Here is a 24,769-nt window from a genome sequence, read left to right as displayed (position 1 = left end):
CCCTGCAGCCTTCAGCTGGGAGTGCTATTGCTTTGCCCTCATTAGCACTGCAGGGAGCAGTGCTTTGATCTGATCTTCATGGCCTGAGGCCAAATGTCCACCAGCCTCAGAGAAGTCTTACAGGAGAGAGCATCTGCCTTGACATCCAGAATCAGGACCTTCCCACTGGCACAGGCTTCCAGCACACCAGGGTGTGGGACACTCCTGATCCCGTCTGGCAGACAGCTGAATGTCACACATTTTAAACATCCAGACAGCATCATCTGGACAAAGAGGACAAAAATGGCTGCAGCCACTATTTAAAGCAGCTCAATATTCTTGTGTCTCACGGTGGGAGGCAGAGACACATTCCATGATGGACAAGAAGACCCACAAGGGCATGGCCATGACAAGCAGCTTTTCCTTGGTTAGGTCTCATGTAAGCTTTTAACAATCCAAGTGTAAAACGTGGCAGGAAGCTTGAACAAGGATGGAATTCTGATGTTTTACACAGCATATGCCTATGTACCAACAACTGTGTAAAACCTCTGGGGTGGGAGCAGCAGGCAAGAAAACCTGCTGCCTTTGCTAAAAACCCTCCTGCTGAGTTCCCTGCCCTCCCTGAAGCAGTCAGTCCCACTTCCCAGGGCATCATTCTAGGGGGCTGCACCTCTACAGGACTCTGCATTTAGACAGTGTTCAGCAGGCCCTGGGATGCAGCCACCACCATGGTTCAGATGCACATCTAAGCTGGCTGCAGTCTGCATGACAAAAATTCACACTACATGATCTCTGGGAATGCAACAAGAGAACAGCCTGTTGCTTCTTGCCAGCAGACAATAATTATTACAGTCAAAAACCTACTTCACTCTTACGTCCAAATGTTCAGAGACAACCTTTTGCTTAATAAATGCTCTTAAGTATTAAGACATATTGAAACAAGTTGCCTTTGGCAAGTGCCCCTACCTTGTGCTGTATTGGAAGCTGGGCTGTCCCTGTCTGTCCTCACTGCTGGAACTGCACCCCTGACACACAGCAACCCTTGGGGTTCATGGGCTCTCCAGCCTTGGCTTGCCTGGCAGGAGGCAAGAACATCCCACTGCCTTGCGAGCAGGCAGCTGAGGAGGGCTCCATGGCTTCAGTTGTTCAGCATTGTGCCACCACCAGCTCCTGGCACAAGGGCAGCTAAACCAACACAAAGAGCCAGAGGACTTCTCATGTGTCTCCCCTCCACCTTCATGCACTTGAAGAAGCAGCTGCACCCCACTGGTAAAAAAGACAGCACCAAGATAACTCAAGTGTCCCAACAAAAAAAGACACCTTGTGTGCAACTTTGAGATGCAAAGTGAGCAGGTTGTACCGGTGCCTGTCAGAGGGACACAAAATGCCACCAGTTGGGGAATGGGGACATTGCCAGGGCAAGGGGGAGAGGAACACTAAGGTCTGCTTTACATTAACAGACATACATATCTAGAACACTTACTCCTTTACAGCCTCATAAATTAGTGAGCCCATAGGAACAGGAGCCTCAAGGACATGCCAAAACCCTGCAGTGCAAACCACATTAATTATGATAATGGCCAGATTTTAGTAAGCCAGTTCCTGGCTCCCACACTTTCACCTATAAAACACACACATTTCCAAGGCCAGTGGATCTTCCAGCCATCTAATTGTCTAAACCCCAATGGCACAAAAAACATGTTAGAGGGTTCATCACACCCTATATCCCTTTGAATTTTTTTAGTAAAAAAATTAAATCAGATAAAAGGAAATTCCTCCTCTGTAAACCTCAACTAGTCACAGCAATGAAACAAATGTGTCTGCACAGGCGGCGTAGTGGCAGAGGAGACAGGAGGGCAAGAGGAGGGAGCTGAGAGCAGTAAATCCTCTCCTCCTGGAGCTCCTGCATTCCTGGCTGTGCGGCTCGGGCAGCGCCGCCGCTCTCCCTGCGCTGCCCGGCACAGAGCCCCAGCAGCGCTGCCCGCTCCCGGTGCACCGGCTGGGAGCGCCTCCACGGAGCGAGGACGGTGAGGAGGGGGCGCTGCCGCAGCGCTACGAGCGCAGCTCCCGCTCGGCTTTCATGGAGAAGGGCTCCAGGCGCTCCCCCTCCGGCAGGAGGCTGTTGAGCCGCTCCATCAGCGGCACCGTCTGGTCGATGCCCATCTGGATGCGCCGCAGGATGGCCGACATCTCGTTGACCTTCTGGATCTGCTCCGCGTACTTGGCGTACTTCTTCTGGCGCTCCTGCATGAGGCTGTACAGAGTCTCCACGGACAGGTCCATCTGGGGAAAAACAAGGAGCACAGCAAGGCTCATGAGGCCAACTGTTGTCACAGAGCTTTCAGCACACTGCCCTTCCCAAAAGCAACCACCTTGGAGGCTCCACTGACAGGAGGTAACAGGTACATAACCAGTCTGTCATGGAATGGGATGATTCATAGTTGTCTACCAGGAAAGACATATGATGACCTCAGTTCTCCACCCAAATACCTAAATATCTACATTCTTCATTTGCAGGACTCAAAGCCAGCAAGCGCTACTGAGGTTTTCCCAATAAACCAACAAACACATCCTCCAAGTTATCCAGACCCAAGGGACCCATGGCCTCCTCCTACACCTGAACTATATTTTCACTGGAGATCCTTCATTTGCAAGCATTAAGCTCTACCACAGTTGCCAGTGCTAATTTTTCTCAGTTTAGCCAGGTTACTCTGCAAGCAAAGCCACAGCTGTTATTGCCATCATCTGGAAAAACTCCTGCCTTGAGAGAACCACAATGGATTGCTAGTGTCCCTAATTTCCCTGAAACCCAAAAATAAGAGTGTTATAAGTGACCCCAGGAGAGACATTAGGTAAATTAGCCATGCGATTAAACACAGTCAGTACCCAACCATGGCTTGAGCATGATGACAATGACAGGAACTGCAGTGCTGTTCCTGCCATTGAGTGGTGAAGGCAGCCTTTATAATTCACAGCCCATTCTTCTGTCCAGCCAGACCTGCAATCTCCAGGCAGGATTCAGCCAGTACCTTACACACAAGCCCAGTGAGATGGTTTAAGCTGTAAACCATGCTAAGATACATATCCTTTACATACCCTAAGACATGCACCACATGTTCCAAGAGCTCAGTAACAGGGCTGTTCCAAGCCCTCAGTTCACACTCCAAGCTCGGTTACTTTGGCTCACTGCAGCTGTGCTTAACAACCCCAGTGACTCCAGTGTCACTTCCAGCTGGGATGTCTTTGTGGAAAGCAGCCCCCTGGCTTGGCACTCAGTACAAGCCCACAGTGGCAGGAGAGGACACACACTGAGCAGCTTTAGCCCACTGCCACCACTATTTTCCCAAACCTTTCCCATCTAATTACCCCCAGAGGAAAGAGGTCACTGCTCACAATGAAGCAGCCTCAGGGAATCAATGCTGAGAATTCCTAGTCTACCAAGAAGCACAGGTTCAAACAACATCCCTCTCCTGAACTGTGTGACAGAATCAACCCATCTGATGGAGGACAGTGACTGTACCTGTTGTCATTATAGTACAAAGGTTCTGTTGTCATTTCATTGCAAAGGTTCCATATTGCCAGAGTTTTGACCTCCTTGATGTTTCTTATAGGCAGCTCTTCTAAGCACTGACTATTCCTTGTCCCCACAGCAGCCAACTGATTCCAGTTCCCACCAATCCACTCTTTTAATTGGCTACAGGTGTAGCCTGTTAACATCAGGCCTGCTCCTAATCTTTAGTAATTGGTTCAACTGCAACTCTTTAGGGGATAAGATCACATTCTATACCACCTTCACTTACCCACACTGTATCCCCCTACATGTACCTGTCACCCAGGACAGCACACATTTATCAGTGCAGTGCTAAGAAAACACAAGGTGCTGACCTGACCTGACTAACACAGCACTGAGCAGGTGCAATCCTGACCCCCTGTCCAGTGCTCTGGGTCTGAAGGGGAGAACCTGCAACAAGGGAGGACTGGGTGGAAGTGGTACAACACTGGAAGGCCCCACTGAGGAGGGAGGGCAGCAGAGAGAATTCTGCCATCCCACTGGTGGCAGCAGGGTTTGGCACTGGGGATAAACTGCTGCAGCTGGATGTGCTCACAAATGTCCCTTTCAAGCCCTGGGGAAGAGGTCAAGTGAAAAACAGTCAGGCAAGAAAATATTTTATTGAGAAACCTAAGTTACAAACAGCATTGAAAACAAACACACAAGTTTCTGCTGAACTGTCATGGGATTAGGGGGCATTTTCCCCCATCCCCTCCATCAGAGCTGCATACAATACCAACTGACCCTTTATTTTGCCTACACTTTCTACTGCTCCCAGGCTGAATTCCTCCTCTTTGCCTCTGTGCTTTCCTGTGAATTCCCTCCTCCGTGCCTTCATGCACGGGACAAAATAAAAACCAGCAGAGCAGGAAACTCCAAATAGAGTGGAAACAATTTAAGCCTACACAGGGGTTTCTATTAAAACCCCAGCTTAATAATTTAGTAGCTTGGCACTAGCTCTGTAAAGAGCAGTGTGTAAAAAGCAGACCACCACCAACCAGTGAGTTCAATCCAGTGCCTAAAAACATCCAACCTAATGAGAGACAGTGGCCTGGAGGGGCAGCCAGTGGGAAAGCTGCCAAAAGCCAGCATGCCTCATTAAATGGACCAGCACAGGGACCCAGGCAGAATCCTCCTCTGGTTCTGAAGTTCTCCTCCACTGGCAGGTTCTCCACGTGGCCTCACAGCACTGTACAAGAAGCAAAGCTGGCACCTACCAAGCTTCCAAGCAAAAAACACCCAAGGCCCCCCTTTCTCTCCATTCCAATAATTTCCATCTGCTGACTTTATGCTCCTTGTGTAAGTATGAGTAACATCCACTTACTGATGGGGAACAAGGGGAGAAGCTGATACTGACCTGCAGTAGGAAGAAGAAATGCAAAGTGGCCTCCAAGCACTTTGGACACATTCACAAGAGCCATAAAAAAGCTGCCTCACAAGAAAGAGAAAGGGTGGAAGTGAGTGTTTCCTTACACCTACATCCAAGATTGCCTGCTGAGGGAGGCCACAGCAGCTGCACAGCCTGAGACACAACAGGGAGAACTGAAATGGAGCAATTGTGAGGAAAGGTCAATTTTTACTCATTCTGAACCTGGTCTTTTTAACTATTAAAAAAAAGGAAACTGCATGTTAATTCCTGGAGATAAATGCCAATGTTTCTCTCAGCTTTCCTTGAAGCAGGCCTAAGTACACACTCACATCCTTCCTACCTCCTCCTCCTCCAAGGGAGCTCCTCCAGTGCCACTCCTTGTGCTTTTATCTCTCCTGGCATGCAGTCCCATTCCTCTGGCACTCAGAGGGGGATTTCAGGTTCTGAGGGTCAGCCCTGTTTACCCCCCACAGGGACTAACACTGGCTTGCAGGAATCCATAATGAGCAGGGAAGAATGCACCTCATTCCTATCTATTTCATTCCATACCTCATACAGGAGCAATAAAAAGCACCTGGAAAAGGGGAGCTGAAGGAGTCTGGTCCCTTGCCTACAGCCAAGGCAGTCCAAGACACCCTCAAGGGTCAGTGAGTGAAGTCGCCTCCTCTGAACAGTTCCCATCAACTCCCACGTCCCTGCCACAAAGCCCTGCCACATTCTCATCTGGAAAACATTCAACTCTCAGCCTTCTTGCCCATCCCAGACTGTGAAGCTCTCTAGGAAGCCCAGCAAGACACCCCAGAGCCAGCAGTTCTTCACTGTCCCAAAACCATCTGAGAGTGTTTATTTGAGCCATTGTTTCTGCTCTGGTTGCTCCAAGCTTCCTACCATGCCAGGCCACCAGAGCTGCAGACAACTGAATCCTACTGCCCTGAACCCATCAGATGTGACAGATGTGAAGCTGCAGCATTGTCACCAGCCCCTGACAACCAATCTGTCCTTCAAACATCACCACTCAGTAAGCTACAAACATCCCCAGCTTAGTGGTGTACGAGCTTCTGGAGAGTTCAAAGACTGAAGCCTGTTAAGAAGCAACAGAACAAAGCAGAGGGCAGAGCCCAGCCTGTGATGTCAGAGTCCTAATTTTCATCAAAGCAAGAGGTTCTGCCCCACATGGAGTTGAGATAAAAAGATGTGTTCTCAATGAAGGCGTGAGAGCTCCTAATGCAAATGTTATTTCTTTCCAAAAATCATTCCTCCTGTCAAAGCAGTAAACCTGAGGCTGGACATGCCCAGAGCAGAAGAGAGGATCTTTCTGCCCTTCCTACATCAAAAAAGATGGAGGTGTTTCTTCAGTTTTCTTTCAGAAGCACAGGTCCATAAAAATGGACAAGCCTAAAACTCACCCTCCAGCATGACACACTGTTTTTGTACAGCCAATTCCATTCAGAATTTGTGTCTGTTTCTGTTTCAAAGCTCATGCCTCCTCTGTGGATTATCATCAGCAGGACACTAATTTGTGCCTCAGCTTCACATTTAAACATGAAATGACATCTACTGGGCTTTTCTTTCATCAAATGAAACCAGATTAATAATTACTTCCAACAACACTGCAAGATGGATATTTCCTCACTTAAAAGGGCCCCAGCACAGTCCCTCCTACTACACCATTCACATTGTCAGCCCTGAGTCCCCTCTGCATTACACAGGCCCATTTGTAACACCAGACTGATGAAACACAAAAACAACTGAGGATACTGTCAGACATCTTGCACACCATAAATTCTTGCATTCATTTAAAAATTCTTCTTGGCCCACACTGCCAAGCAGAATAAAGACATTAATTTAGCCCACAAAAAGACTGAGGTCAGCACTGGCCAATGCCCAATTCTTTTCAAGAGACCACACTGAAAACAAACCAGTGCCCATATATATAATATATAAACACACAGACACACACAGACACACATATATATATATATACATACACACACACACTTCTTACCTGGCATGGTTTTATAGTACCCCTGTACCTTAGGACACACATGAGTGTCCTAAGCTCTCAGAAACAGAGGTCATATCTTGTTAGTTCAATGACTGAGAGACTGAAAACTGCAGCTAGACACATTTTCCCTGGTTGCAGAACATGCAAATACAATCAAAAGTTCATTAAACTTGGAATCAAATTTCTAGAGAGGCACTGCTGACATTCCTAACAAAACAAATACGTCTCTTAAGAGGATGTTCGGACATTCCCAGCTTCTCCAGTCCCTCCTAAAATACCCAAAAGTCAAGATGATGTTCTTGTTTCCCCTCACATTTAGTAACAGCCTTCAAGAGCTCATCCAGACATTCATGTGTCCTCCTGTCCCAACAATTTCCTCTCAGCTGGAAACCCATCCTATGGATTTCCCTCCAAAACACACAGCTCTTAAGGTGCAATCCTTATTCCAGAAAGTTCCTTTTCTGGAACAGCACTCTGAGCACAAGCAGCCTTTCCTCCCCATTGTCAGGTGCTTGACTGGGGTTAAAGGAACATTTTCCTGCAGCTGCACACAAACCACAGCAGAAGGCAGCAGGCAGGAACACGACTGCATGGAGCATTACTCACCCTGTGCTGGTGTGAAAATACTTTTCAATCAACACACTTCAGACTGAAGACAGCTCCTCTTTCTCTACTGCCTGAAAACAAATGTGCTCCATGAATGGGTTTTTTTTCTCTTCCCCTTTCTCTTTGATAATGTCACGCAAAGCCAGCAATAGATCACGATGATTTCCTGATGCTGGGAGCATCCCCTGTTTCTCCCACCCAGCACACACTGGGAAGTGACAGCCTGACAGGGCAGCTTCTGTGCCAGGGATGCCCAGCCACAGATCCCAGCTCCAGCTCTCATGGAGCTGTACCCTTCCTCTGCCCCACTGCCAGATAAACAACTACAGTTTGTGTTTAGGATTTCCTTATCTAAGATCAAAACCACTGCCAAAATGTTCCTTTTGCTCCCTCTGTGATCTGCAAACAGTTGCCAAGGGTTATTCTGTCTAAGCATTGCACAGATCACAATCAAGCTAGAGAATAAGAGTAACCATTTTAACTGGCTCTGGAACTGAATTATAGCAGTATTAATAGGTACATCAAGGCCCTTACTCCTAAAGATCTAAATTAAATCCATGTTTAGCCCCTTAGTTCTACAGTAGATACATGAAAACATGCATCAAAATAAGCTGCTGCACCTGTAAATCTGATTATTCTGGGAGGCCTTGGGACACACAAAAGTGTTAGAATTCCAAAGAATAAGAAGGTTTGTTCTTGAAATAAGCTTTTCCACCTTTATGTCAGTCTTTCCCTGCCTCCTGTGTTATCAGACAGGAGGTGTTTGTCCCTCCCTCACCTCCCAGTCTTCCCAGCCTCCCTCTGCAGTGGTTTGGTGTTCTGGCCCAGGAGCTGGCCTGACACTCACAAACCAGCGGGGTCTCATGGTGAAAAGCACCATCTCTCCCCCTGCATGTGATCCTGGGATCAAATCCAGTGTTTTCTGTGGCTGTATCAGACTTAATGCACAAGATTCCTGAAAAAGCAGAAAGGAAAAAAACCCCAAAAGATCAAATTTTACTAGTAAGCCTTCTAAACTGTCACCAAGAAAAGGTCACAGTAATTTCCAGCCCATTGTCTTTGATTAATAAGAGCTGTCATTTGCTGCTTTTGTAGAACAATCTACATCCATCTAAGAACTCACCTCTAAAATTTATCATGGCTAAAAATGCTAAGTTACATCCTGAGCATTAGAAGTGCTTCCATACCTATTCTAAATAAACAAGTTTAAGAAAAAGAAATACAAATACACCACACAAACAAGATTATTGCACCTGTATGTGCAATATTCTCACAAAACCTCTCTTTTGTGGAATATAATTCCACAGTAATTAATAACACATTCCTGATCTGTCTTTAATCAGCTGTTCCTGGAAAAGAACAAATATGTGTCTGTTACAGATCTATTGCCTAAAGGATAACTTGCACAACTCTTATTTCAGGCTACCTAATAATTCTGCTAGAAAACACAACCTTCAATCTCCTAATTTCTTGATTTTACACTGCTGACACATTACTTGAATGCTACAGGACAACAGAAATTATAAATGTTATTTACAGTTATTTATTATGTTATTTAGGGTGTTATTTTATAATAAATTTCAGTTTTGTACTTTCAGCATGTCAGAATAACTAGCTTTAAGCAAGTTGGTTTTCCCATCACAACTAAGCTTTGATTAGAAAAGAGATGACCACTATCATTAATGAGATGTTTCTCAGAAAACACCAACATTCTCATTTCAGAGTGAAAACAGTCAGCACCACTACATTTGCAAGCCACATGAAATGAGCCAAGTACACCCCACTGGTGTTAAGGGGAGGATCTACTCCTTCATTCCCAGAAGAGAGACTTTCAAGGCTGACTCCACCATAACTTCCACAGTGCAGAAGCTCAGACATCCCAGCAATGTTCTGGAGGTCCCAACATCTGGACAGTGAATCTTTGGCTTCAGGAAAGCCTCAAGGAAATCCTGAGCACTGTATATCATTTACAGACCAAGCTCCTCTTAGGCTATAGAGTATTGCTCAAAATACAGCAACAAGAGTACAAAACCATCAGAGATTCACACAAAAGTTCAGTGTGGCAGCAGTGCCAGCTCTGATCCACTCTGAGCATTCACTTTTATTGTATTCAGCTGCAGTGGCCTCAAGATTCACAGAAATCTGAGTATTTATTTCTTCTTTTTTATGTCTACTAATGAATCTCTAGAATCAATTGGTCAAATGCAAGAAGGCATTTGAAAATTTGTACTACAGTCAGGTAGAAGAACTTGTAATTGAAAAGTAGTTCAGTTTCTGTGTAGTCTTATGTCAGGCATAAGGAAGAATTAAATTCTCTAGACTGGATAAAGCAAAAGGAAAAGCTATGACCCAAGAATCCTTTCTGATGTTAAAAACTCCTATAAATTCTTTACCATAGACTGCTGTTATGTTGATTTCTTTTACAACTGCTACCTGAGCCTCTTTTTCAGCTGGAACTCATCTGATTGGGGATTTTATCTTTCAGACAGTTTGCAGCAAGTCCAGCAGCCACTCTTCAAACGCATCATTTGCTGTTCCAGTTAAAAAAAAAATTTAAAATGTTTATTTTTTGTCCAGTTCACTACAGTTTTGGCACAGTTCATACCTGTGATTACAGGGAATTCTGCTATATTATAGTTCAGCATTTTATCCAGGCTTCTAGAGGTAGATGACACATCCAGTCAGGAGCAATGCCCACAGGAATTAATTAATAGTAAATCATGTTTCATACCTCAGAGCAGTGTTGCAATAATAGCAAATCAATGTTCTCATGCAGAGGCATTCATGCCCCAGTGGCACAGAAACATTTAGGAAACCCTTCCCTTCATAAAAAGCAAGATGGGCAGATTACTTGCACTAAGGTTTTGTAATGCTTTCAACATGAAGTCACCTCTGCAGATCACATCTGATCGTTGCCACAATGCTCATTATGGGATTGCCAACACAAGGTCCACCCTGCTCCCTCAAGTACCAACCACCATCTTAAAGTCATCAGTGCAACTCCAACTACTTGCAAGTAAGGCTGGCTAACCTGTCTAAAACAAAGATTAAACTGCTGAAAAGCTTCTAGCCAACATTCCTGGCACCTCCACGCCCCAGCCCAATTCTCACTTCAGGGCAGAGTTGACACCTTGAGAATTTCAATTCAACACTGCAAGAGGACATAACAGTTAAGAATGAAACTTGTGAATTGACTTTTCCCATATCAACACAATCCTTCAGGGAGGGAGAAGGCCTGTTTTAGTCTATATTAATGCCAAACTGATTTAGAAAGAGAAATCATGTCATTTTCTGTCATCATTTGACCAAGCCAAACAAGCAAAGCTTTTCCAGTTTCCTCCCTGAGGTTCTCCACTCCCCACACATCCCTACAGCCCTTTCCTTGTGTTTGAGCATTATGAGAGCTGCACACAGTGTGTCAGATGAGATCCCAGCTTTGTGCAAGACAATCAGCATCCTCTCCTTTCTCCTGCAAGTACAAGTTGTGATTCACCCCAGGTTGATGCTTCTTTTTTTCCTATCTCAAACCCCTTTCATGCCCAAGTCCACCATCAAGTCTGCTACTCTGTAATGAAATCTAGCACTTTGTATTTCTATTTGAAGTTCTACAAACTTGGGGCACGGGGTTGTTGGAGGGTTTTTCCACCTGGGAAAAGAACGCTAGAATAAGAAAGCCAGTTTCCTAGTTTAATTAATATATTAATTAATATGTTAATAATAATCCTGTGAGAAGGAAGTGGATTATGTTCCTTCTGGCACCTGATGAACGTAAACTCCATGCACTAATCCCAATGAAAGTGTTACTAAAAGGTTTTGCATGCCAGACTTGGGATATTCAATGACAGTCTCTTAAGCACCTAAGCTCTATAATAATACAAACCTTTCTGACTGTTAGATGCTTGTTCAAGCTTACTTTTCTTCCTTGGAAATTCAGTTGTGGAAAGGATTCCAGTTTAGATCTTTTCTCAAAAGGCCATAAAGCACAAGAGAAGGGAACATGCTGGAACTGATTACACACATTTATTCTAGGAGCAAGGGACTGGCCTTTTTTATGACACCATACAAAGCAGTGCTTGTCAGCAAAACAGATTTCAGACTGCCACCAGTGCAAACAATCTTTCCTCTTCCTTTATAACTGCTAGATCCCTTCATAAAGTTCAGGTACAGCAGAGCACTGTACACTGTGCATCTGCCTCAGGCATACACTCCTAGACATTAATTCTCTATATTGAACAACAATTGTGAAGCCTTTTCAAGAGCATTTTCACATTTTGGTGCTGGCTGGTTAAGACACCACCCCACCACTCAGGTATTCAAGCCACTTGCACAGCAGACTGGAGAAAAATGAGCAAGATCAACTAAAGGACATGAAGATTAACATGTTTCCAGCTTAATAATCCTGTGCATTTATTTCTGCATGATGGTGCCTGTTGAGATTCCAGTCTTTATAAACAACACTTCATTGCTGATGAGAGGAGACATAAAGAGCTGGATAGATTGTCACAGTCCTCATCCATCAACTTCCAAGATGCCAAAGACTAAATTTAAGGTATTTATTTCTTATAGAACACAATGTTCCCTATTTTTTTCTAAAGGGCAGTGTGGCATTAAATCCCTTGAAAATACAAGTGGCATTTGAACCAAGGTTCTTCTTCTTTTCAGAAATATTATAGCACAAGCAATCTCAGGCCCCTTTCCCTGGATTTGAGGCATTGGTAATTTAAGTCTGTGAACCAAAAGGCTCAATTTTGCTTGCAAGCTAACACAGCCTCATCTAGAACATCTTTATATGTTGTCTCAAAATTAGGCACATCTCCATTTTCTCTTTGGCCAGGATTCTTTCAACTGGCCGTTTTGATTCCCTGTGCCCTCCCCTTTAATGAGCTGAAATGTAGCTTCATGGGCTGCTCCATATGGGCCTTAAAGCAAAGGCCTGAAGCTGAAGATGCATTTTGGACTTAATAAGGCCATTCATCTTCTCCTGGCCTAATTCAGTTTAGTCAGAAGTTCTCAGGGCATGTTTGCTGAAAACATATTCCACAAACAGTCTTGGAAACTCAGGTCTGAAACCACCTACAGGGAAACCATAACTAAGAGGAAATGGCAATAAACACCTCACTCAGATGAGTCCTGGAACAAAACAAACCAAAGACCAGGCAAAAAACACCTCCCTGAAACCTGCTCTTCATTTGAGTGTATTTCCTGAAGGGACACAGCCCAGCTGTGACTGGAGCATGGGATGAATCCCAGGCACTTCAGATCTTTCTGCCTGTGGAGGGATGGAGTTAGGAGCAGTGCCTGTGGTGTCTCACACAGCAGAAGCTCTGTGTGCTTGCAGCAATGTGCACCTTGAGTCTCACTGCAGCTGTGCCTGACACTGTCCCCAGCCAGGCATCGTTCTGCCAAAGTTCCTGGCCCAGATCTCATTCATTGCTGGTGGTGGAACAGCTTCCTGCACTTAGGGCAGCTTCTCCCTTTATCACCACCTTCAGGGACATTGCCCTTCAATTTTCAGACTGCTACAAGGTGTCCCTACCACAGCCAGCCCTCCCAAAGAATTTACAGGTATGAAACAAGCCATAATGCCTGCCTGGACAAGATGCATTAAACTATCACAAATATAAAAGCAATATTTATTATATTTAAAAATGTGGGGGGTTTCCCCCAACTCCCATCCATAGATGTGTGACAGCTTAGACTGAGACATTTGAAATTTCACTTTGTATTGTAAAAACTGCTCTGTTTTCAAAATTATTGGCAGTCTGGGATTCCTCTGGTAATGATAAAAGCTACAAATAACACTGCATCAACATTTGTTTTCAAGGCAAAGCACCAGAGCCCTCCCAGTAACCCACTTCCAAATACATCTTAAGCACAGTGTATGTAGGAACTACATTTGCCTTTAAGGGTACATCAAATACTTCAAAAACACAACCCCATTGACAATGCTGGAGGTCTAGTAAGAAATGCTGAAGATCTTTTCACTCAAAGCTTCTTTGAAAGGAGCTTAGAGGGCTTTCAGTTTCCTCTCTGCTTTCATAGAAAGAAGACAGGCCTCAATTTTCACGTGTGACAGGTAATTTTTGTAAGCTTACCTTCAGATATTTTGTAAGATGTGATTTTTGAGAAGCTTAGTACACTGTGAGCACAATAATCCTTTTTTAAGTCACTGAAACTAGACTGTTTTGAAAACACACAAAATCATGGGCACTTTCTGAAAATTTAGCTCTGTTCCCCAGCTTTTTATCTATTCTACTTGTTTCCCATTCCCTGGTACTCACCATCCCCTATTACTCTTATTAAATTACTCTTGAAATTGTCTCCCTGGCACCCAAAACAGATATCCTCCACTGGTAAGGACTCAATGTAAAGTAATCCTCTCTCATTTGCTGCTTTCCCCCATTCAAACCTTTAGAGCTGGTCAACATTTGCCTTCAAATTAATTTTGTCAAAACCCTGTTTTGCAGATCACAGAACTGGAGCAGACACTCCTGGTGAAGAGAGCATTTGTGGCTCTATCAAATCCACAGCAGCTGGAGTTCCTCAAAACTTCCAATGAGTTACAGTGCAAATCTATAGTATTTTCCCTAAAAAGATGCAAGCACATCCTCTTTTTTATTTTTCTTGACAGAGAAGACAAAACCTCTTGTCAGAAGTAAATCACTCTCTCCCAAAAACAAAACTCATTCTGGCATGAAAAAAGGCACCTGAGTCAATCACCTTCCATCCTGTCTTCAATGCTTCCCCCTTCAAGGCATCTCTTGGATAAATGGATTTCTGCTCAAGAGAGAACAGTCACAGCCACCTGGAAGCTGCAGAGGGTTCTACATTTAGGAGCAGACATGGATCCAGCCAACACTGCAAAGAAATTCTGGCTGCACTGGGAAATGGGATGGAGAGCAAAGCCAGACTGCACTGCTCCCTGAAGGCACAGATGGCTCTGCTCAGACCTGCAGTCACTGACATGCAAGTAGGTTTCTTTTTTGTATTTTTTTTTTTTATTTAGCTCATTCTCTTTCCTATTCAGAACCATTGTAATTCAGACTGTGTGCTGATTTGCAAACCACCACACTTAATTCTGAGTTATTGAGGGCCAATTAGTTTACAGCAGTACTTCTGAGTTTTGACAGAATCCAGGAAACTTCTTTCCTGGTGACACAGACAATGAACAAAAGATATTTGTTCTTGGACATTTTGTCAAGGAAAGACTAAAAAAATCCTGGCTGCAGGCAGTGTGAGTGCAGCATATTATACAGCAGGACTATTAGTAGAGTTAGAGTCTGAGAATTGAACATAACCCAGAAAAAAAGTAGGAAATCAGAGACTGAAGCTGACCAACATTTTGTAGAAAGTTAAAACCATCAGTCACTTGATAAATCTGTTATCAGAAGAAAAACACTTCAGTATTTACAGTGTTAAAGAAAGGGAAAGGGAAATACTGGCTACCAAAATGAGGATAAAAGAATTTACTGTCCCAGCTTGTGCACACATTCTGCTTTTCACAATACACTTGATTTTCTCTTTCATTTTTAAGCTTTACTAAGGGTCAAAGTTTTGTGTACATGGCAAAACGAAATCATTGCTGACAAATGGGGGAAGCCAAAGGCAATTTCCTTTGTCTGCACTTGTGAGGAGAGACATCCCCTGCTCTGGTTCAGCTGCACCCTGGCTTGTCAACAACTGTCAGCAGTGGTTCAATTTAGTGCATCAAGGAGAGCCCAAACAATTTGGAAAGAATGATTTAAGCCAAGTGGGTCCCACCCAGATCCTCCAGAACACACATGCAGAACAGCCAAAGCAAGAAAAATATTTAAAAATTATTAGGAAAATTAACAGTAAAAACCCACCAGATCTGGCAGAGAGACTGAAAGCATCTTAAGTTGCTTAGAAGTTGTGACCAAAAAAAAAAACCCAAAACCAAACCAGAGCTGATTTGTCAGTTCTCTGACTTATAGAATTCCCCATTTCTCCATCACTTTGTCAGAGGAGGCTGTTATAAAGAAGCTAGTGAGAATATCAGTATAATAATTTAATTTATTTTAGATGAAAGATAATCACAAGCTTTATGAAGCAGAAGAAAACCAGAATAGCTAATTTGAAAGGGACTCTGCCACTTGCCCTACAGAAGGCAAACCCAATTAATGAATATTGCTCTGGTGGTGTCTACCATGACTTTAAATCATGTCACTATTCCCTCTCACACTTTAACAGCCAAAAGAATTACAATCTGCTTGGATTAATGCAGTACACTGTCATTAGGCTGGCAATTAAATCCCATTTCTGAGATTGTGTGATCTGAGTCACCAACATCTGCAAATATCTTTACATCTTGTGTAATAGCTGGCCTCAGATCTTGATACACCAAAGTAAAAAGGCCTTTTTAATGCTTCCCACATTATTTTGGACTTACAACTTCATGATGACAGCAGCTTCTCCAAACAGCACATGAATCAAATTTATTACCCAGTTTGTCATGTGGGATTTTCTTAACTCTAAGCCAATAGAGCAACAACAAATCAAGGTCAGTGTTTATACTTGGTGAATAAAAATTAACCACATGCTCAAAAACATTTTTTTGACACTGAAAAGGTATTTGGTCTCAAGGACTTTTGAGATATGCAGAATTCACCAGCTCTTCTACACATCTGGGAGTATCTGAGAAAACACCTGAAGCAACATTTCCCTGTCATGCCAGACTCTTGATTTTTGAAAAATAAATTCTGGCAGCCATTCTACTGCTTCCAACATCAGTAGACTCACACATGAGAAAGACAATCTCATTGCAGGATGCTCATCCCAGGAATTAATACAATCTCAAACAGTATCATCAAACATCAGTCAAACATTCAATATTTAAACAGATCAGTGTTCCAAATGATGGTTTAGTGGTAAAGCAGCAGCACAGGAGACCTTTTTGCCACAGAGGTCAGAAATGAGATGGCATGTTATGGGCTTTGAGAACAAATCAACTGAAGCACTACCTTGTCCAGCCACAGCAGATGTTCAGATAAATGCTTCCTTCCTTAAATTAGAGCCTAACCATGGAGCACAATACAATCTATGCTGTCACAGACATGTTTTCTGAAAAATCCTTTCCTTAGGATTTTTTCTCCTGAGAAGCTCAGAGGCCTCAGGAACAAAATGTAAACAGTGATTATCTGCTGCTGTGGAATGGAACAGGTGGATCTGTTATTGGTCTCATGTGGTTTTTTCTAACTAATGGCCAATCACAATCCAGCTGACTCAGACTGTCTCAGTCACAAGCCTTTGTTATCATTCTTTTTCTATTCTTAGCTAGCCTTCTGATTAAATCCTTTCTTCTATTCTTTTAGTATAGTTTTAATATAATATATATCATAAAATAATAAATCAAGCCTTCTAAAACATAAAATCAACATTCTCATCTCTTCCCTCATCCTCTGTGACCTCTGTGAACAGCACCACAATGCTGTACAGACCTAAATAAGGAATGCTACCTTAAACCTTCACTCATCTTTTACTTCTTGGAGAGCTGCTTGCAGCACCTGCCATTCCAGAGGAGCAGTGCTGTTCAAGGCCAGCCCCCCTGGGGCACAGTCAGCACACAGCCAGCCTGGCACGAGCTGCAGTGCCAGCCTGGGCACTGAGCTCGCAGGGCACAGCCACAGGGCTGCCTGTAAGAGCTGAAATGAGGGTTGTGGGGACTCCAGGAAGCTCTGCAAAATGCAGCTTATTACATCCAAGAGGTTACAGCAGTCCAGAGTCATGGGTGACAGAGCTGTGCCCACAGCTGCCAGCTCCAGCTGCAGGCAGGCCTGGAGACCTTTTCGTTTTGGATACATTGCATTTTATACTTTACTGAGCATCTTAATGCAGTAGAACCAATCTATACCTTAACTTTTATCTATAGCCTATCATAACTGCTATAGTTACCATATTCATGTTACTATTCTCTAGTCACTAAAAGTCAGTACATTGCAGTTTAAGCTAGAAGTTGTTTTTCAGTTTTCTTGCAGTAGAAAATTCTGAGACCTTTTTTCCACTTGCAACTTTGCTGACTTGTTTGCCTGTGCCATCTTTCTGCTTGGTAAAAACATCTTGTTTGGGGTGGATTTATCCATTGCTCTAAGCCATAAAAACCCCTTCTAACCAACACACCCTTTGCCTCCTTGGTTATCCAGTAAGACTGGCTCAGCAATTCTTTTCTTCTATATCAAAACTTGCTTCCATCTCTATTCCTTCATCAGACTCTACATTCTGCCAGGCGTACATATCTGCGAGGCTTTCTGGTCAAACTTCCATCCTTCCCAACAGCCGCCCTGGCAGGAGCCGCAGTGCCAGCCCGGGCACTGGGCTTGCAGGGCACAGCCACAGGGCTGCCCTGGCATGCCTGGGCTGCCACAGCTCAGCCAGCACCGTGCCCAGCACAGCCCCAGCCCCTGCCCAGCCCTCACCTCCTTGATGCGTTTCACCAGCGCGTTCTGGTCGAAGGCCACGGCCTCGGCGCACTGGTGGAGATGCTCCTGGTAGCGCAGGCACAGCTGCAGCACCTGCTGCGGGTCCAGCTTCTCCAGCTTGGTGTTGGTTGGAGATGTCTGCCCACTGAGGAGTCCTGCAGAGCAAAGAAGGCACAGAGTTACTCTGACTGCTCATGCTGTTGGTTCAGTGCAACCCAAGAGACGGCAGTGTGGCATTCACGTTCTCTGAAAAATCCCTTCGCCCAGGATTTTCTCCTGGGAAGCTGAGAAGCCTCAGAGAAAAAGGAAAACAATCATTATCTGATTTGCTTCTCCTCTATTTTGCTCACATGTGGAATATGTTTGGAGATTGTTTACCACAGGTGATTGTTCCATTAGTTTCCGCTGTGAATTGTTTTCATTCATTGCCCAATCAGTGCCAAGCTGTGTCAGGGCTCTGGAATCATGAATTTTCATTACCATCCTTCTTAGCCCTCTGTAAGTGTCCTTTCTGTATTCTTTCACATTCTTTAATATAATATAGTATCTTAAATAATATAATATAATAATATTTAATATAATATAGTATCTTAAAATAATAAATTAGCCTTCTGAGAACATGGAGTCAGATCCACTGTTCCTTCCTGCCACAGGGCACCCCACAATACAATACAGAACAAACCCAGCAGACAAGATTTGTGAGGGGTGATGAAAAGCTAATTCAGAATCATTTAAGGATATTTTGAATTTACAGCAGTGCAAAGAACAGTTCGCCACAGAGCTTGGCCCTCCCTGACAGAGCCTAAACAGAGCCTAAATGCAGGTCCATCATGCACATCTCCTCGGTTTTCAGCAATATGCAAGTCCTGTTTTTTCTCCTCCACAAGCAATCCTAAACTGTGAAGAATGAGCCCTCTCCTAATTTATGTAAGACAGAAGAGGAAGGAGTTGAAATCTGCATTCTCAGAAGGGCACTGGAATCATACTATTTTCACCAGACTCACACTGCCAAGACCAGAGCTCTAAAAATTCACTGCTCCCCCAAAATAAACCTGAGTAAACAAATGGCCCACCTTAAGTTAAATTATTAGGGGTGAATTGTCTGCATTTTCCCTACCTTGCCTTTTTTAAAGCTTCAGAACTCTTCTACCTCCTAAGGCTTTTCTTTACACTCTCAAAGACTAGCAATATACCTCTTTTTGTTTCTTTAGTATGGAATTAAGATCCCTACCTACTTTCATGACCAGGTTTCACAAAAAAAAAATCTCACCAAAAAAAAAAAAAAAAACCAAAAAAAAAACACAAAAAAAAACCATTGTACTTAAAAGTGGGACACTGGTTAATATTCAGAGGAGCAAAATTGCCCAGAGAAATTTCTCCTGCCCATTGTTTGTTGCCTACATAGTGCAACTTGAGAATGTCTGCTGAGCTCATGTGTGTGCCACACTGACCACCTTCCCCACAGCAGCTGGAAAAATTTTCCTTCAGCATTAGCACAACTCTCTTCTTGTTGGGACACCATATGTGACAAACTGCACATACACACAATGTGCTTTTCCCAAAACATCCATCAAGCTATGTAAACTGAATTCAGTGACTGCACGCATGTGCCCTCTGGGACTCTCATTTTACAGACAGGAAAAGACATTAAAACAGCAAATGTAAGCAAGTATCACACTAAGCAATTAAAAAGTAATAAATGCCAGTTATTTGGATTGGAAAAGCTCTTCTAAGAATGTACCTCAGTGGAAAATGGAATGTTATTTTGAATGGCCCCCGTGCCTATTGGAAGCTACAACTGGTGACATTGAGCTCTAGCTAAAGCTCAAGAACAAAATAGAAACCAAGAAGCAAGTCAGAAATATCTTATGAATATGAGCAAGTTAAACCTTTTTGAAAACATTTGCAGACCAAAATGAAAATAAAATAGGACAGTAACTTCATCAAATATGGAGAAGAAGCAGGTTTACATTTCATCAACATTCAACATCTTATTCTCCCAGGATGCTCTCAATTGCTCTCCACAAAAAAACCTCATCAAAAGAGATTTAAAAAAAGGTAATTTTACTGATTTGTCCACTACAATTGTGTTGCCTCAGTCAAGAGGTCAGGAGAGGAAACAAACCATTTAGTCTCAAAACCCTGTATTAGCAACAGTCAAGTTATTTTTTATATTTTGGAGGGAATAATCTCATACAACATCTTAGATGTAGATCTTTCAAATCTATTTTCAGGTAAAGTACAAAAATGTGACAGGAACAAACCCACTGAATGAAATAAGACTTTAAAAAACTGTTTATGTTTCATATTCTAGTGCTTCCTCAGTTCACAAACTGGGATCTTTTACAATATTATCTTGTCAGGATAAATGTTCATATAATGTTGTCAACTTTTAATATGCTGAATGTTCACATAGGAATGAAGAGTTCACCATACACCTGAGGCACTTATCCTGTCTCTGCACTGATCAAATACATGATGCTATCAGCCAGCTAATTTTCTTTTATTACTAATCTCTCACCAACTTCAAGAGGAAAAAGAAAATTAGACACTGTTTGAGAGATTTAATTAACATGAAGTATGTACTTTGGCCAACTTATGCTGCTTATGAAAATTCTGAGGTGGAAAAGGCCAAGGACTGTAAAATGAGCTAATAAAGAACATGCTACTTAAACTCATGTGCTTACAGCCTTGCACAGGTTACATAATGCTAAAAGAAAAATTAATAAACCTAAGCCTCTCATTTCCTATCCTGAAAAACACAAGCTTGAGTGAAGGGAGACATTCCCTATTCAGCTGGAATGCCTTCATAAGAAGCAGAGGGGGAAATACAATCTAGTACAAATGTTTGGACTAGGGATAAAAAACAAACATCATATGCTGCATAAAGATAGACTATGGTATTATTCTGGGTGATGCAGTAGGGAGAAACCAAAGGAATTAGTTTTCCAAAGACCTCTGGGGCAATGCTGACAATGCCAGAGAACAATTTAGCTTATTTTCAACTTGCAAGAAAGGAAAAAGTACAGTAAACAAGAGCCCCAAAAGGCCATGCAGCCCGGCAGGAACTCCCATTGTCAGAAGGTCAATCCACCATTTTTTGCTGCTCACTGTAACCACTTACTAACCACACTATAAATGTTAACATTTCTTACTAACATTCCCCTCTGCCCTGCTCAGGTGTGACCCCTGGAGCTCTGCATCCAGCTCTGGGGATCCAGCACAAGACAGACAGGGATCAGGGACACAAAATGGTCAGAAGGCTGGAACACCTCTCCAGGGAGCAAAGAGTGCTGGGGTTGTTCAGCCTGAGAAACAGAAACCTCCAGGGAGACCTTATCAATATTTAAAGGCGCTTGTGAAAAAGACAAAGAGAGACTTTTACCAGGTGACAGAACAAGGGACAATAGTTTTAAACAAGAAGAAATTTAAATTGGACATAAGGAAGACGCTGTAAACATGTCTTTAAACATTGTAAACATGAGGGTGGTGGGAAGTTGGATGTCCCATCCCTGAAAGTGTTCAAGGTAAGGTTGGATGGGACTTTGAGCAACCTCATCCAGTGAAAGGGAGTGAAAGATGTGTCTGCCCATGACAGGAGGTTGGACTAGATGATCTTCAAAGACCATCTTGTCATCCTCCTGACCAAAACCTCCCAACCATCTGATCATCCTCCCAACCAAAACCATTCTATGATTTAATTAATTGGCTGCATTTTGGTTTTTAGTAAACCTTATTTATATTAATATAATATATTAGTGTAAAAATCTCTCCTCTTAAAAATTACTGCTTCCTTCTTAAAGCCTTGTCCCACATTTTGACCTCTCCACTGAACAGGGCCATCCCTCAGTGGCTGGTCTACATGTGGTTTGTAAGAGGATATGAGATCACATCTGTTGCAATAACATATTTATTAGGTCACTCTTACAAGTGCCAAAAAGGGGAGAGACAGAGGTCACTGAGTGGTTCAGGCTCGCTCCTGAAACATCCAGAACTTGAACCTGGCCACCAGCATATCTCAGAGCAACCAACCACTGGTGTACTATCCCTTCTGCACTGAGGAAATGGTGTTCCTAGGATTTCTTCTCTGGGATTATTACTCCCAGCCCCACAAGAGCACAGTTCTGCTTGCTTTCATTTCGAGAAAGCTTTCATTTCTTATTAAACCGAATACTCATTTTTCAAGCTGCTGGTTCTCTTCCAAAGGAGGAAGCACACCAGGAATTCTCTGTGTGGAGGATTGTCTGGAGCCTTGGGAAGAGGCTCCTTGGCACATGAGCGATACAACACACCCCAGCATGAGGAGGGAGGGAGGGCTCCACGGGGGTGTTGTGGCTGGAGAGAACAGGAATGGGGGAACAGGAGAAGGCTCCTGCACAACTCCAGTGCAGAGAAGGGTTTGGCAAGTGCCAAACATTGCACAGTCCTGGCTATCCAGTTACACCATAAAACAAGGAAGAGCACAGACCGCCTCTGTGCCTGCCATGATGACGAGACAGCAAATCTCCCACCTACCCACACATCTGGTCAGTAAACAGCACGACCAGGAGGTGACAAACGGCAGCTGGGACAAAGAAAGAGTCACATTTCTAAAGCACAACGATGCTTCAGAAAAAACCAGCTCAATACACCAAGTATGCTGTGCACAGAGGAATATCATATATCACTACAAGGCTAGCTGACCCACAGACTTGACAAATCTGTTATTGTTTCCATATTCCTTGGCAAAGCAGAGGCATGTTAAAACCATTTTCCTCCTACTTAGTCATCTCCTTGCTGGTTCCAGGTCAACATACACGTCCAACAAATCATATCCTACTGAGCAGAAGAAAGCTGTTAGTTTAAAAAGCATTTTTATGACTAGAAGTGAAGTTCTTGAAAGCAAGCTTTTCATGCAATGCTGGTTCTACACACACACAGAACACAGGACCCCACCATGGTTATGTTCTGCTGCTTTAGTGGGCAATCCCAACAACATTTGGAGTGCTTTCCAACCTGAAAAGCATTAATATTTCTTTTTGACTTCTGTACTTCCACTTGTCAATCCCCTTTTCAACCAGTAACAGCAGGCATTACAAAAAGAAAACCAGCAGGTTGTTAATTTATTATTACAGACAGCAAAGCAGATGATGTTGTGGGGTCTTGTTACTAATTCTAAGGCCAGAAGGAGTTGTTATCACGAGCCAACCAATCTTTCTGTGGAATATAAGAGAGCACTTCAGAAGTTGCACCTTCCTAAATCAGGCCAGAAGTTTGCCTTGCCCAGGATACTGCTTCCACCATCTAACAACAGTGGATATTTAGGGAAAAAACCATCTTTTTCATGCCTCACAAGATATTAATAAAAATTTCAGGCGGAAAAGACTGTGCTCAGTGAAGCTGTGGATACTTAAATTTCACTAATCCTTTTTGAAAGGTATATTTTTATCTCCACAAACTCTTGTGACAATAAGTATGATGCTTATTTACACAGCATGAAAAAACCCCTTCTCACTTGCTTTATGCTCTGTAGTTGTGCTGTGACCCAAGAGAAGTCTGAGCAGGTTGTACTTCATTCCAACATCTTTCCAAGCTCAAAACCCCTACTGCATCAGTCTCCTCTCCCACAGATAACTGAATTTCTTGGATTACCTCTGTAATGCCTTCAAACACCTCTAACCTGAGGCCTTACTTCTCTCCTTAAAAGCCAAGTCAATTCTTCTCCAGAGTATATTGGTCACAAAAAAATGCAGATGCTTTTATAACTGCTACCCCTTTGCAGGACCTGCTAATCACCAACACCCTTTTTAAGAGTGTGCATTTCAGTGCACAGCATCACTCCTTCCCAAGGTTAAATAAAGCATCAGATTGCACACCATGGTTAGCAATGGTTCCTCAGCTTTACAGAGGCATTCCTGCTGCTGGTACCTGCTTTTGGAGGGTTATTACAAGGGGCATTACCATTTTTTCTAAAACCTCTTCAGTGAACTTCTCATTCATCCTGGTAAAGCATGATGCTTTTCTGAAAGTCCTTTCTGAAGGCAATCCCACAGACTCTCCAGCAAGCTTCTAGAGAACCCAAAAAGCTTTTGGGGTTTTTTTTATTAAGTACATACAAGTAGAGAATGGCTTTCCTTCAAGACACTTTGAAGGAGATTTCTGTTCTGCTTTTCTGATGATTCCCTAAGTAATCCAGTACAGTTTTAATCTTTCACTCTCCTAACACAAGCTTCTTTTTGTCTGGGTTTGGGGGTTTTTTGTTTATTTGTGGAGTGTGGGTAACTTTTTGCCTACAGGTCCTTCATACTGCTTTAACTACACTGCTTTTCCTTCTACCATTCTCCAAACCCACCTGTACTGCCTGAAATTTATTTCAACCATTCCCCACTTCTCTTGCCACTCTCATTTTTTTTATGATATTCCACTTCATAAAATTAATCCAAGACAGTAAAATCTTTCAGCTCTTCTATTCCCCATGAATTTGAGTAGATTACAGTTACTATAGTATATAGAATAACATAGTATATACAATCATTTCATTTACTATCATCAAGGCAGCATTAGTTCCAGCTCAAAAAGAACTAGTGTTTTTTCAAGTCTCCAGGGATTTTTCTGTGTTCCAAGGGTATTTTAAAACTATCAACCCCACAACTTGCCTCATCAAGCATTTCCAAAGCTCTTAGGTAGAAACTGCCCAGTCTGATCAGCTTCTTAAATCAAGTCTGCCCAGAGATTCACTGTCATCGTGGTCTTCCTCATTGCTGTTTGCATGGGAAGATTGTTTTGCCAGTACCTTCAAGATTCCCAAGTACTAAAAAAAGATCCACACAAGAAACAGATGAAAT

General features: G+C 43.1%; 1 protein-coding gene across 1 annotated transcript in view; it reads right to left on the bottom strand.

Annotated features, from left to right (window-relative positions):
• Positions 1-493: 493 nt before the first annotated feature.
• The window catches only part of BORCS5 (BLOC-1 related complex subunit 5), a 58,658-nt gene continuing 34,382 nt past the window's right edge, over positions 494-24,769 (bottom strand). The window contains exons 3-4 of the mRNA XM_054281975.1: positions 17,943-18,100; positions 494-2,262 (exon numbers count right to left, since the gene is read on the bottom strand). Of these exons, the coding sequence (XP_054137950.1) occupies positions 2,032-2,262; positions 17,943-18,100 (389 nt within the window). The 3' untranslated portion in view covers positions 494-2,031. The remainder of the gene's footprint in view (positions 2,263-17,942; positions 18,101-24,769) is intronic.

Source organism: Melozone crissalis, unplaced genomic scaffold (genome assembly GCF_028551555.1).
Source record: "Melozone crissalis strain CALT ecotype California unplaced genomic scaffold, PUWL_Pcris_2 ptg000033l_1, whole genome shotgun sequence".
NCBI lineage: Eukaryota > Metazoa > Chordata > Aves > Passeriformes > Passerellidae > Melozone > Melozone crissalis.
Note: the sequence above shows the minus strand (reverse complement) of the source record. Positions and strands in the feature narration are given on the sequence as shown.